This window comes from Rhipicephalus microplus, chromosome 4 (genome assembly GCF_043290135.1).
Source record: "Rhipicephalus microplus isolate Deutch F79 chromosome 4, USDA_Rmic, whole genome shotgun sequence".
In the NCBI taxonomy this organism is placed as follows: domain Eukaryota; kingdom Metazoa; phylum Arthropoda; class Arachnida; order Ixodida; family Ixodidae; genus Rhipicephalus; species Rhipicephalus microplus.
The window spans coordinates 22,218,370-22,230,927 of NC_134703.1; the positions used below are offsets into that span (position 1 = coordinate 22,218,370).

Below are 12,558 nucleotides of genomic sequence, written 5' to 3' on the forward strand. Positions count from 1 at the left end.
CGAAGTGTTTGAAGTTTATTCACATAAAATAAGTACACTTTGTTTGCAAACACTGTATGACCCCTTAGCCGAAGGCTAGTATTGGGGTCATTTACAGACATATAGTTACAGAAATACACATTAGTAAAATGAGAAATAGCAGATAGAATGCATACACACACACATCTATATATAGATATACATATATACACATATATATACATATGTACACACATATATATACATATATACACACATATTTAACAGACAAGAATATATGGTATAGAACAATGAAACAACATGTATATAACTTAGCTGTGGTAAGCATATCAAAATTGAGAGAGAAGAGAAAAAAAACAATAGAATCGATATGAGTGTATCTGTAGGTTGCGTTCGTGACATGTCTATACAGATGGCATTTGCTGTTGATAGTACTTTTTTAACCAGTGTGAAATGTTTTTGCGCTGCTTTCCCTCAATTGGTGTGTCGTTTCATATTTTCGCAACAAAAAATTGTACTAATCTCTGACCATATAGGTTTCTAGCCAATGGTATATTAAAGCTCGCAATTGTTTTGCTTCTTGTTGGAGATTTGGCATTCGCAATATTGATATGTTAAACAGGTAGTTGTCTTTTATTACACTGCTAATGCACTTTGCCATACTTATTTTGCGTAAGAAACCAAATGGTATGATTTGCAGTTTAGAAAATATTGGTTTGCTTGCTTCATTTCGCCACGAGAAATATAATAGTTTGCACAGCTCGTTTCTCTAGACATCTGAGACGTCCCCCGCTACGCCACCGATTGCCAAAGAGAGGGAAGACCACTCAACCTCTTCTTATCCGGTTCCCTCTTGGCTACGTGTCTCAGTCACTTTCTACATACAGGGATTTGTGCTGGGGCCGGGAAGTAAGAGACGCCACAATCTTTTCTTAATCATGCACGCATTTAATTCAATAGCAAGTGCAAAAGCGTACACACATACTGTCCGTGAACGACATCTCTGTTATACGAAATTGTAACACATCAGCAAATACTCGCGACACGCGAAACAGGATACATATGTGAAGTAACAGTGACAATACAAGGGTGCCTCAATACAGAGTAAACACAGGACGACACAAATGATAAAGTTATCAATGAATAAAACCGCGCAATGTCTCAATATGCCGCATCCCTACCCGCAAAGCTTGTTTAAGTAAGGGAGGTGAAGTTCGTCTCACAGAATGTCCATGTAGTCGGGGCCTCGGAGTTGGCTGCTTGAATCGGGGCCGAAGGTTGGTTCTTGGCGTCGAGGTCTGATCTGTCCAATTCGTCAGCGTCTTCGTCATCGTCTACGTCGCGCCTCTCAGTGACTTCCATCTTAGCCCTCTTTCGTAACGCTCCATTCACTCGCCTCCTATCCCTAACTTTCATTCCTCATCGTACCGTCCTTGCCTCTCTACCATCTCGAGCTCATCGCATCGTATATCTCTGACTCTCTTCTTCTCGTAGTCCCTTTTCGTAGGACCCGGAAAAGGCGCTATGGCAGGGTCGCATTCCACTAAGCAACAAAAGGTGCTCTGCTGCTCCCCCATGCCACAAATCTGAAGGGTGCGCGCGGATTATTTCCACCGTACATTGTCACACCATCTGTAGACAACAAGGCACCGCCCGGTCCTCGTGTCTGCGCGGTGGGGCCCGCGAGAACGGTAGAAATAATCCTTCCAGGTACTCCACTCTGGAATGCCTATTCGTTACCCCGAAGGTTTTCTTTTTCTCTTTTTTAATGCGTGGGTTTAAGAAATGAGCGTAAACATCTTGAAAGGACCGCGGTTCAGTCCGTGTTTGCGGGGACGTAACACATCGAACAGGATCTAGGCAAGTGTTGAATGTTTAGGCCCATGAATCAATACAGTTTGTGAGGTGAGACTGAAAAAATGAAAAATACAGGATGTTTAGAATGTCCTGTTTGGTGCAAGAGTTGATTGGTGGAGGTGTTGGACGTGGAGGCGGCGACTAGTGCAGCTTATGCTAATGACTATATTTAACAAAACTTGTACATTTGTTAAGTGACATTTCTAAATGCTGCAGAGACGTTAGATCCATGGAAAGTGTTTCTTTTTTCGAAGCCACCATATATTTTTGTAGACCTTAAACATTCCTCACTGTGATGATTTCTCCTATAGCCAATTAGAAAAAGTTTTTGCAAGTGCTTAGTTGTACCGTACAGGCATTGCTTTTTGTCGCCTGTGTGTGTGTGTGCTGTCAACAATTACATCAAAAACAGTGACAGGAAAGAAGGTAACTTTACACAATGTGCATTTTGATGTGTTTTCAGTTCCAGTGGGGCAATAAGCACATGTACATAACCTTCACGTGTGAGGTGCGAATTCGAACCCATGACCATTTTTTTTTTTTCTACGGGGCAAGAGAATGTAAGAAAGGAGTGTGTGTTTTTAAGCTTGAGTCGACACGGCATTAGCCCCGCTGAATTCTGCACAGGGGCTGCCACAGTGCGGAAATTATTCCACAAGTCTTCACCCATGGTTGTTGTTTCAGATTGGATTGAACATGGAGAAGAAAGACAGTGTACAGTATTTGGAGAAGTATGTACACGTGCGATTTGGCCCCTCAGTACGTCAGGTTGGCGGGAAGCCAAGTGAGGGCTGCATTGCTGTGACCAGCTCTGGTTTGGTAAGGCTCCAGAAAGTTCCATCTGATCTCCCTTCACGCTTTTTATGGCTACATTTTAGATGCTTAAATTCTCTGACCTCTCAAGTGTTTTGGTATTTGGTGTGCATAAAAGCATGTTCTTATTAAAGGAGAAATCAAAATATGGAGCGAAATTGATCAGCATGAAAGACTGGAAAAATATTGGAAAAAAAAAATGTTATCTGCACTTTGTCCACTTTCAAGCACTGTTTGGTGCTTCTAATAATGTTTTGTATGCGTAAGGGGTGATTTGTAAGTTTCTAATTTACAGTCAACTCTCGTTAATTCAATCTCAAAAGGACCCCTGCATTTTGTTTGACTCACAAGACGTTTTCATATATGTGAGTCTGGGCAAGTTGACACCACACATAATGATTATGCATTGATTTTGATGGCGTTTTAAAATTTTTAGGTGTTTTTAGACCCTAACTGCACAAAATAAACAGAAAGCAGAGGTGCAAGATCCAGAAGTTTATTAGCCATTCACTACTGACCAAACGCTTAAGAAAAGTTTTGAATGGTCAGCTGCTTCTTTGCTTAGTGTGCCATAAGTGCGAATCTTTCTATGCCAGTAAGTGCAGCTAGTTCGTTCAGAGTTTTCTGTATCTATTAAATTCTGAAATCTAAACAGTGTAGTGGAAGGCCTGTGCAGTTGTCACATTAGGTTGTGTTTCTAACTCCTCTTTACAAAATGCTGGTCACCTGCTTCAGTGTCAGCCGGCACACCATAAAAGCAGACATAGTGAAATGCTGCGTGCTTCAGTTTCGTACCCGCCGCGTCATTTTGAACTTGAGGGGCTTGTTTTACAGCGAAAGCTGTTATGAGAGCACGACAAGGGCTGGCTATTTTAGCGCTGTAGTTTTCAGTCGCCACTGTTGTCTAAAAGTGCTATCGTGTGAAATAAGAAAAAGAAACGAAATAATAAAAATATTCAGGATGGAATAGGACTTGAACCTGGGTCCTCTCTGTGGCAGTGTTCGATCACAGAGCCGCACCACTGCCCTAAACTCCGTTTCAAAAATAACCTATACTGGTGGTATGTCGGGAAGAAACTGCGTTAACATCTGTATTATAGTGTGGTAAAACAGTAAAATAGCAACCAGGCATCACGCAATACGAATTGCATAGTGAGTGGGCTGTTAGATGCTTCTAACCCAGTAAAAAGGGTTCGGCCATAGTTTTTGGTCATCAGCCACGACATCAACAGAGTGCACATAATGCCTTGGAAATGCGTAGCGGGGCCCCGCCACGGTGGTCTAGTGGCTAAGGTACTCGGCTGCTGATCCACAAATCGCGGGATCGAATCCCGGCTGTGGCGGCTGCATTTCCGATGGAGGCGGAAATGTTGTAGGCCCGTGTACTCAGATTTGGGTGCACCCCAGGTGGTCGAAATTTCCGGAGCCCTCCACTACGGCGTCTCTCATAATCATATGGTGGTTTTGAGACGTTAAACCCCACAAATCAATCAATCAAATGCGTAGCGGGGGGTTTCGCTTCTCACATAGTGACGAATAACGACGTAGTGGGTGCTTCCCAACTTGACAATAGTTATGATTTATTTCGTAGTGCGTACCTTGTAAGTGTACTTTTATTAGTAGTCCCAAGAGAGTTGAGAACTGGTCCTAGAAATGCCATTCTTCCAGCCTTTGCTGCAACTGTGCTGCACTTTCCGTCCATGCATGACATTTTTTTTTACATTTTTTGACTTATTATATATGCCGACTTATTATATAAGCAAGTGGGGGATCCAGAGGAGGGGGCAGCAGTAGGGGTAATCCTCCCCTCCTTGATGTCTGAGTATGCACCTCGCTCCCCTCACATCAGTGCTCATAGTCCACCTCCTGTAACCAAGTAGGACAAATGAGTGAAACCACTGCGAGCACATTAACAGTACTTATGCTACGAAAGGGGTTTTCCACTAGTAAAAACAAAAAAACTCAAAACCACGCCCTCCTCTTTGGAGTTATTTAGACAACCTCCCCCCCCCCCCAAATGAGTGGCTGGACCCAGCCCTGGAAAAAACAGTAGATCTTTTCCGGTATAGACACTAAAAAACGAGCTCCTTAATGCTGTCACATTGAAAGTGAGAATTAACCGCATGACACGGTCTGAACTAAGTGGCTTTTAAATACATCGTAATAATAATAAGCCAATCAATAATTTGGATATTATTGAATTGTTGGAATCAACTGAAGGCACGCATTATCACAGTTTGAGTTACTTATTTTATTTACTTATTTTCAGTACTTTTAGCTCTATCGGGCTGTTACAGGGTGGGACAGTTTACAATACAAAAAAAGTAAATGCAAACAGCTTAAGAATATACAAACAGCATAGCACAAACAGCACAATGCAAATAAAAAAAAACAGGTATAGACAGTGCATAAAAAGGTATACTAAATAGCACTGCAATTATACCTAATTGTATTAATACATAATTAAGGCAAGTATACTGTACTTTACTGGAATATAGAGCTTTTAATTTTTTACTTTTGGTGTTATGATTTCGCTTTTTTCCTTATTTCCGTGAAATATGCGTTGCTTCATTATATAATGCAATGTGACTTGCCCTACGTAATGCCATGGTGTTTACAGCCTTAAGGGATTATTCGAGTCAAATGGCTAAGTAAAGAGAGGGAGGTGGATTGGAGCTAAATGGCATTTTAGCATGCCCTACATGTCAACAGACTTTTGCTTGGTTAGATGGTACTGTCATATATTTATTGACAGCGCTGACATTCACCACAGCAGTGCTTCATCTTTCTAGAGAAATTATTTATGATAGCTTCACATCTGTGGTGCGATGTATATCAAAGAAAGAATAAGCTGTTGCTACAATGCACTAATAAAGGATGCTGAGTTTAACTGCAACTTTGCTTATATTGAAGTGGCTTTTTTTTGTTTTACATGCACAATACGACTTCTAAACTGCACAGTGATGTCTGAATACAGTGAACTCTCACTTCAGATTTCAGTGAACACAGGAGGATCCAATGAAACAATTCACTTTGCTGAAAGTTCACTGAACTGAATATTCACTAGAATACGGAACAGCATTGCACACAGCAGAAATCAATTCAGAAGTACTGAGTGTAATTTGTTTTGAAAAAAATTCTGTAATTCTCATTTGCACTAGTGTCCTTAAAGTGCGAGGAGAAAGAAAGTGATTCAGAGAGTCTGCGTTTCGATGCACCGCCTCTAGCGCAGCTTGTTGCAGTGACACAGAGTCTCGCAACTCTATTATATCCTACAGCCTCAGATAGAGATGCAAGATTTGAACCTGTCTCGGTCATGACATCTTCACGCTCCTCTTCTTTCAGTTTTGAACGGACACTAGAAATAATTTCCAAATCTGATAGCTGTACATAGGTACTCAAGCACACGTGCCTCTCGTCTCACACACAACTGCTTTGCTTCAATGGTGATGCATGCGCAAGGGATGTTGCACCGAGTGATGGGTGATTAGTGGGTGGCATGCATTTTTCATGCCAGTGCAGCAGAATGCAAGTCTGCGTTGACTTGATCTAAAAAATAAGGGTGAGTTTACACAAGTTAGTTCAACCGTAATATTCACTATATTCAGACATTCGTTTAACTGAAACATTTTTGCTTAGAATGTATTGGAAAACTGCTGGAGATTTTCTGAAAGTTTTTTTCTGAAATATTCGTTGAAGCGACGTTTGCACAAATGAGAGTTCACTGTACTACATTTGGCATTGATTCAAGATGGGAGTGATGCGCACTGGCATGTTATTGAACTAAAACTTTTTTTTTTCTATTTCTGAGCAGTTCTTCTCACATTTCATAGGATATTACAGGATACTGCATTTGCCCTCTGGGGCGGTGTACATGGAACACTGTTTTGTTCTTTCTATTGCAGGTGTGTGTGGTGATATTGCAGTCTGATGAAACAGTCATCACTGGCACTGAGATCTTGGGTCTGTACAGAAGCCGACTCAAAGTCGTTGATCTCTGTTATGGAAAGAGTAAGTAGGTTTGCTTCTTCATGGCACTGTAGCAGCAAGCTCATGTGTCCCGATTAATTTAGGAATCGAGACTTACTATAAGGCGTAATTTTTTGTGCACGCTATAAAAAGGCCTTTTCCAGCACTGCTTATTGCTGCTTGTGAAAGGTTGCTTGTCACATCACAACTATACACAAGCTTCATCCTTCTTTTACCTCGAACGTGTATCGTACGGACAACACATGCGTCCTGAATAAACCAGTACTCTCTTGAGCGGCGTTTAATGATTCCAAATTACCTTTTCAGACCACCTCTTGATGTGCTTTCTTCTTTAAAAAAACACATGTTTTTTTATCATTGTGTGGGCACTTGATGCATGTTCAGTCAACGGAAGGAGAAGTAACACTTGCAACAATCTGCAGTAGGTAGCAGGACCCCTTTGAAGTTCACCAACTGCCCGTTGCCATGCACAACCAAATGGAAAGAAGAGTGTATATTTAATTACAGTTTAATTTACAACAAATTCTATTTTTCACACAGATTTTTGTACAATTTCAGACGGTGATTTTCTGGTTGTGACCAGTGATGGACTTGTACAGTCATCAGTTCATTGCTTTCGCATAGCACTGAAACTGAGTCAGGGTAGGTAGTAGTAGCGATGCTTTGTTTTTGAAAAGTCTTAACGCCACATTTATTACCTCGGGTTGGTTGCAGATAAGTGCATCATCACCTGCCACCCCTTTTCAAGTTTTTATCTCAAATGTCATGCCACGGCCCAGTCCCGTGAAAAGCCTCGTAAGTCTGCCCTGTAGCTTTGTACACTGCTGCAATTTTGCCCTGCTGATCTTGTCAAAATTGTTTTCAGCTCATACGCGTGTGACACACCTCAATTTTGTCCTACGAGAAGCAGCTGATGCTGTGGCTGTTTCAATCTCAGGTCAGTGCTCCCTCCTTGTGTCTTGCATGTGATGTTAAACCCCCTTAAATCTCTTCACTGTCAGAATTAGTGAGTTATTTTTCTTTTTTGTCTTAAGCAAACCTCGTGAGTCTATTGATCAACAAATTTGTAGCAATAAAGAGGGCACGAAGACATTTGGAGTAAATATCATGTTTGCACTTCGTAACACTCAGTTTGTGTAGGATTGAATTTTGATGGCATGGCATTTTGCTTTAGACAAAATACAAAAATGTTCCTAGACTTTAGTTTTAGTGCATGTTAAAGAACTTCAGGGAGTCAAAATTAATTAGGATTCTCCACTCATAAAGCACCCATCATAGTCCCTAGAATTACTTAGGGATGTTTACGAAATACGAATCGTGAACCACTCACTTTGATAGCTGTCACGTAACCCTGAGTTTGTTTTTCTTGTAGCTGTACGAAGTTACTCTTTCAGGTTCTGCTGGTAGCACTATTGAGCTCTGGGAGCTGCGAGAGAAGCCTGTGCGGTTCCACAAGATGTTCCACACACCTGCTGTCGACACTGTTACTAAGACTGTAGTAAGGAAAAAAAAAACTTGCTTTATTGAATAATTGAATTTTTGATAACTTTCAGGCTCTCTTACTGAAACTTTTTACCGTACTATTCTCAGCAAATATATTTCTCAATGAGCAATAAATATTGGTAATGTTATCCTGGTCTGTAAAAGCGTTCCGAATGCCAAGGGCGTGTACAGGAGGGCTTACTTCCAAGAAGCACTTAGGAAATAAATGTGCAGTATCTATTTGTCTCATGGTTATGTCTCGAAGAGCATTGAATTTTCTTTTTGAAATATAGGTTGTTAGCATTTGTTGGTGCATTCAATTACCTCTCTTGATTCACACTCATCTAATCATTAAGTGCCATTATAATTTTACGATGCTGGAGTTGCCTGTGTTAGGAAAACATTTACTGCTCAAATCTTCTACAGGAAAAGAGAGCAGGAAAAGGGGCTGTGTGCAAAATTCAGATGTGCCTCTGCCTGTACGCTGATGCTAATGCTGGCCCTTTCATAGATGCCACTGCTGATATACGTAGTGCGAGAATTTGGAGGAAATTGTCACTGTCGGCCTTCGTTTCTTGTGTCATTTTCTTGGACAAGGAGGTGCTGCTCTTTGTATAAGAAACATGGCGCATGTTCTATCTTAATTAAGGGTTAATATCTACCAGTCTAGTACATAGAATGGCTTCTAGAAAGGCCAAAACTTATTGATATACCAATCTAGCTTATTGAATAGCTTCTAGAAAGCGTAGTACTTAATGAACAAGTTCCTAAACATTGCTCAGTGGTCTTTTTGAGAATCAGAATCACTGTAACATAAGAAGTCAGTGGTAACTTATCTGTATTCTCACATTAGCACCAGGAATGGTTTGTACGTAATTACATGTCACTTCCTTACAACTGTGTGGCCGGCAAAAGTTATCTGTTGGGCTTGCTTTGAACCTCTAAACCACTCGGAAGTTGAAATTTAGTTGTGGTGTTGCAGTGGTGCGCTAGTCTACAACGAACACGTAGCCAATGAGAACTTTGCAAAACGGTCTTGTAATATAGTGGAGTTGCACGCGTTTCGTAATACAGAGGAGGCTTTTGCTCATTTCACTCTTTCCTTCATTATACTTCGTTCGCTCATCTCTCCTTCTTGCCGAGATGCTCCACCTCATTTGGTGAGTAAAAGAGTAGCTAGCGCATGTGCCTGCAAACGGACAAATAAGCCTTGCATATCACGAGTAGGTGACATGTTGACGTCACGTTGAACACTTGAGGAGCTGATCACTGCTAAAAGAATCGGAGCGGAGAAGGGAGAGAGAAAAAAATTATCAGAAAGGTAGGGAGGTTAACTAGACTAAGTCCAGTTTGCTACCCTACATGGGGGAGAGGGGAATGAGGAGAAAAGAGAGAGGAAGGAGGAGATACACATTGCACGTAACACACACACCGCACACACAGTTCTGTGCATTTGTGGGGCTCCTGCAACTCGTAGTGCTGCAACGTGTGGCATTGTTGATCATGATAGCATTTTGAACTCCATGCGCGTGTTTAATTGAAATGTTAAAAACAATCGTTGGAGGTATAGTTGAAAGACCCCTTTAAGGACCAACTTGTCGCATAGTCTGACTTGATTTTTGATGCGTCATTTTGAGGACAGCCCATGCAATCAGCATTAAGCACTCCCTACGAGGGCTGATGTTAAGAACTTTTTTCTCTACAGGGCTGGCAACACCACGAATCGGCGACGTACACATCTCCGGTCATGGCACTGTGTACACCTCGTCTCTCCATTTACGACATGAGCCCGCCTCCTTCGTACATCATTGCAGCGTACAAAGATAACGTCATCAAGTGCTTTTCCAGGTTTGATTTCCTGCCACTGAACACTTGGTATTTGTGAAATGAATAATTCTAGCAATTAGTTTTAAATAAGCAAAGGGTAGCAAGTAATCGGCATGAAAGGGAGAACTTTCATCCACCTTTTGGTTGTAGTACAGCAGTACGAAGGAAACCTGTACAGATTTTTTGTATTAGATACCAGGACAAAACCAAAAAGGCTTTCTTTCTGAGCAATCTTTGTAGAATTGATTTCTCGCATTGTGTTACAAATGGTTAGTGACAGCTTTCTTTTTGAGAAAACTTAAACCGCTTTGTGGGCTTATGCAGATCGGATTCACAGAAATGATTTGGGAATCGCTTCATTTTTTTAAAACCAATGTTCAGAAATATGTTGATGAACATTTGTATGCTACTGTAACGCATTTTTTGAGAATTGAGATGACAGAAGGCTCTAGATAAGTGAAGCTTAGGGCAATTAGTAATCGACAGTCATTCCCAGTCGCAGTCCTTGTAGAACACTACAAGGACTGGGAAAAAGAAACTTTACGAAAATGTTACCATTACATGAAGCTAGCAAATGTTTTTTTGAGCTTGCCTGATGTTTTGTCTAGTTTCACTATGAAGTAATGTTTTTTTTCTCCTAGGGATCTCATGAACACCTTGTGCTGCATCAACATCAATGCTGCATCTCATCGACGTGACGACCATGGTGCGTTAAATTTACTCACTTGCGTGCATAAAAGTATTTGGCAGTGGTAGCAGAATTTTTCATGGTGCGTTAAATTTACTCACTTGCGAACATGAAAAGTATTTGGCAGAAGTAGCAGATTTTCCCATGGTGCGTAAAATTTACTCACTTGCGAGCATGAAAAGTATTTGGCAGTTGTAGCAGATTTTCGTGCTCCTTCTTGTCTGGGTTAACATAAGTGTCGGATGGTACAGAGGTTATTCATTGCAATGTGTGAAATTTTTGTGGGGTTCACTACTCGTTGCACTGATTGAATCATTGGGATTCAAACATGTAGCTGTCGTTACTTTCACCCGATGCCATCAGCCTTTGTTTTATGCTTAAAAATGTTACTTGACCTTTGTTCTTTGATCTCTGCATTGTCCAATTTGTTTTGTGATACTGATATTATATGTGGTAATGTATTTTCATGCTGTATTGCAATGATTTTTGTTTTGTTGCCCACACAAATTTCTTCTCTTTGTGCTGCTAATGTTTATTTGAGGTTGTGGTAAGGGTACTTACTTTGGTTTCTTTTCATAGCAGCATTCAGCTGTCGTGTCCTTGCTAGCTGTATGGGCGTAAGGGGGGAGGGCTAGTTCTCAACTAAAAGTACTCCATGGAAAGTGTGCCCTCTGTTCAACTCACTTGAATGCGACTGCATTGTTCAGACACAAGCCACAAAGTTTGTAGCTGCCTAGACCTGCGTTCTCTCCTGTTATTATCAACCTGCAATGAGAACATCTAAGGAAAAAGTTTCAAGAGGCTGCTTTGTTAGCATAAGCTGATTTAGCATTCAAATGGCGTGGTAGCCTGTTCGCTGCGAAATTCTGTTAAGTGCAAGGTTGCAGGTTTTTGTTCATGATGGTCACATAACGAGAAAAGCAAAATGCAAGAACATTCTTTTACTTTCATTTGTTGATACATACAAGAATACTGGGCTTGAATGTTGATCCAGTGCCCTTCACTATACCTGCCTCATAATTCTATCATGTTATTTACGTGTTTATGGAGTACTCAAACAAATGAACATGTTTAAGGAGTACTAAAACGAATTGAAAAATTTTTGGATTGTTGCTCGAAATAGAATTACTGATGTCGAAAAACCCTAAACGAGTATTGTGGTGCTTGGGAATGCATCAAATATAATTTTATTACTGCAACCTTAACAAGACACTTTCGGTTTTGATGTTGAGAGAGTGATGTGTCAAAAAAGTGTGATGTCATGGGAAGACAGCAAATGGCAATATACTAGCGGCAAGTGTGTCACCTGCTCATGGGGAACATAAAGAACGGTGAGTGAATTGTCGTCCAGTGACCCAGACAGTGATTTCTGCGATTTCAGCTGCGTGTAGAATGCAGAGCTCGCAAATTCACGAACTTTCTTCTCTCGTTTGAATAATGTCCATTGCAATAGAGCTGGCTTTCACATGATCAGTGACAAAAACTTTAATATCAAAATAAAATATTTTATAAGTATGGCCTGACTCCTGTCTATGGTGAGTGTTGACACCGCACACCAAGGAAGTGAAAAATGTCCCTCTTGTGATGTCTTAAAATGGTGTCAGCACTCCATTAAGGCTTGTTCACACCGAGTGCTGAGCGGCAAAGAGGGAAAGTCTTCAAGTGCGACGTGGTTAGTGCGTGCACCTGTTGAGATCACATGTCTTTGTTGGCTTGCTTTGTGGCAAAGGAGGCGGTCATATCGCGCTTTTGCGCATGTGTTGCTATCACGTTGAAATACTTCTCCCACAGATACACCAGCGCCACAGCAGCACAGCCGCTGCGCCTCCACCGTGTGGTGTTCCGATTGGCTGCGGCAAAGTGGAGAGCGGCAAAAAATTAGTCTGGGAGTGATCGTACTTGCCGCCTCATTTTCTGCCCAC

General features: G+C 41.2%; 1 protein-coding gene across 1 annotated transcript in view; it reads left to right on the top strand.

The window, feature by feature from the left end:
• MED16 (mediator complex subunit 16) overlaps positions 1 to 12,558 on the top strand; it is a 38,300-nt gene that overhangs the window by 1,012 nt on the left and 24,730 nt on the right. The window contains exons 5-12 of the mRNA XM_037422530.2: positions 2,521 to 2,655; positions 6,555 to 6,660; positions 7,198 to 7,281; positions 7,354 to 7,434; positions 7,505 to 7,576; positions 8,034 to 8,137; positions 9,827 to 9,969; positions 10,590 to 10,654. Coding sequence (XP_037278427.2) covers positions 2,521 to 2,655; positions 6,555 to 6,660; positions 7,198 to 7,281; positions 7,354 to 7,434; positions 7,505 to 7,576; positions 8,034 to 8,137; positions 9,827 to 9,969; positions 10,590 to 10,654 — 790 coding nt within the window. The remainder of the gene's footprint in view (positions 1 to 2,520; positions 2,656 to 6,554; positions 6,661 to 7,197; positions 7,282 to 7,353; positions 7,435 to 7,504; positions 7,577 to 8,033; positions 8,138 to 9,826; positions 9,970 to 10,589; positions 10,655 to 12,558) is intronic.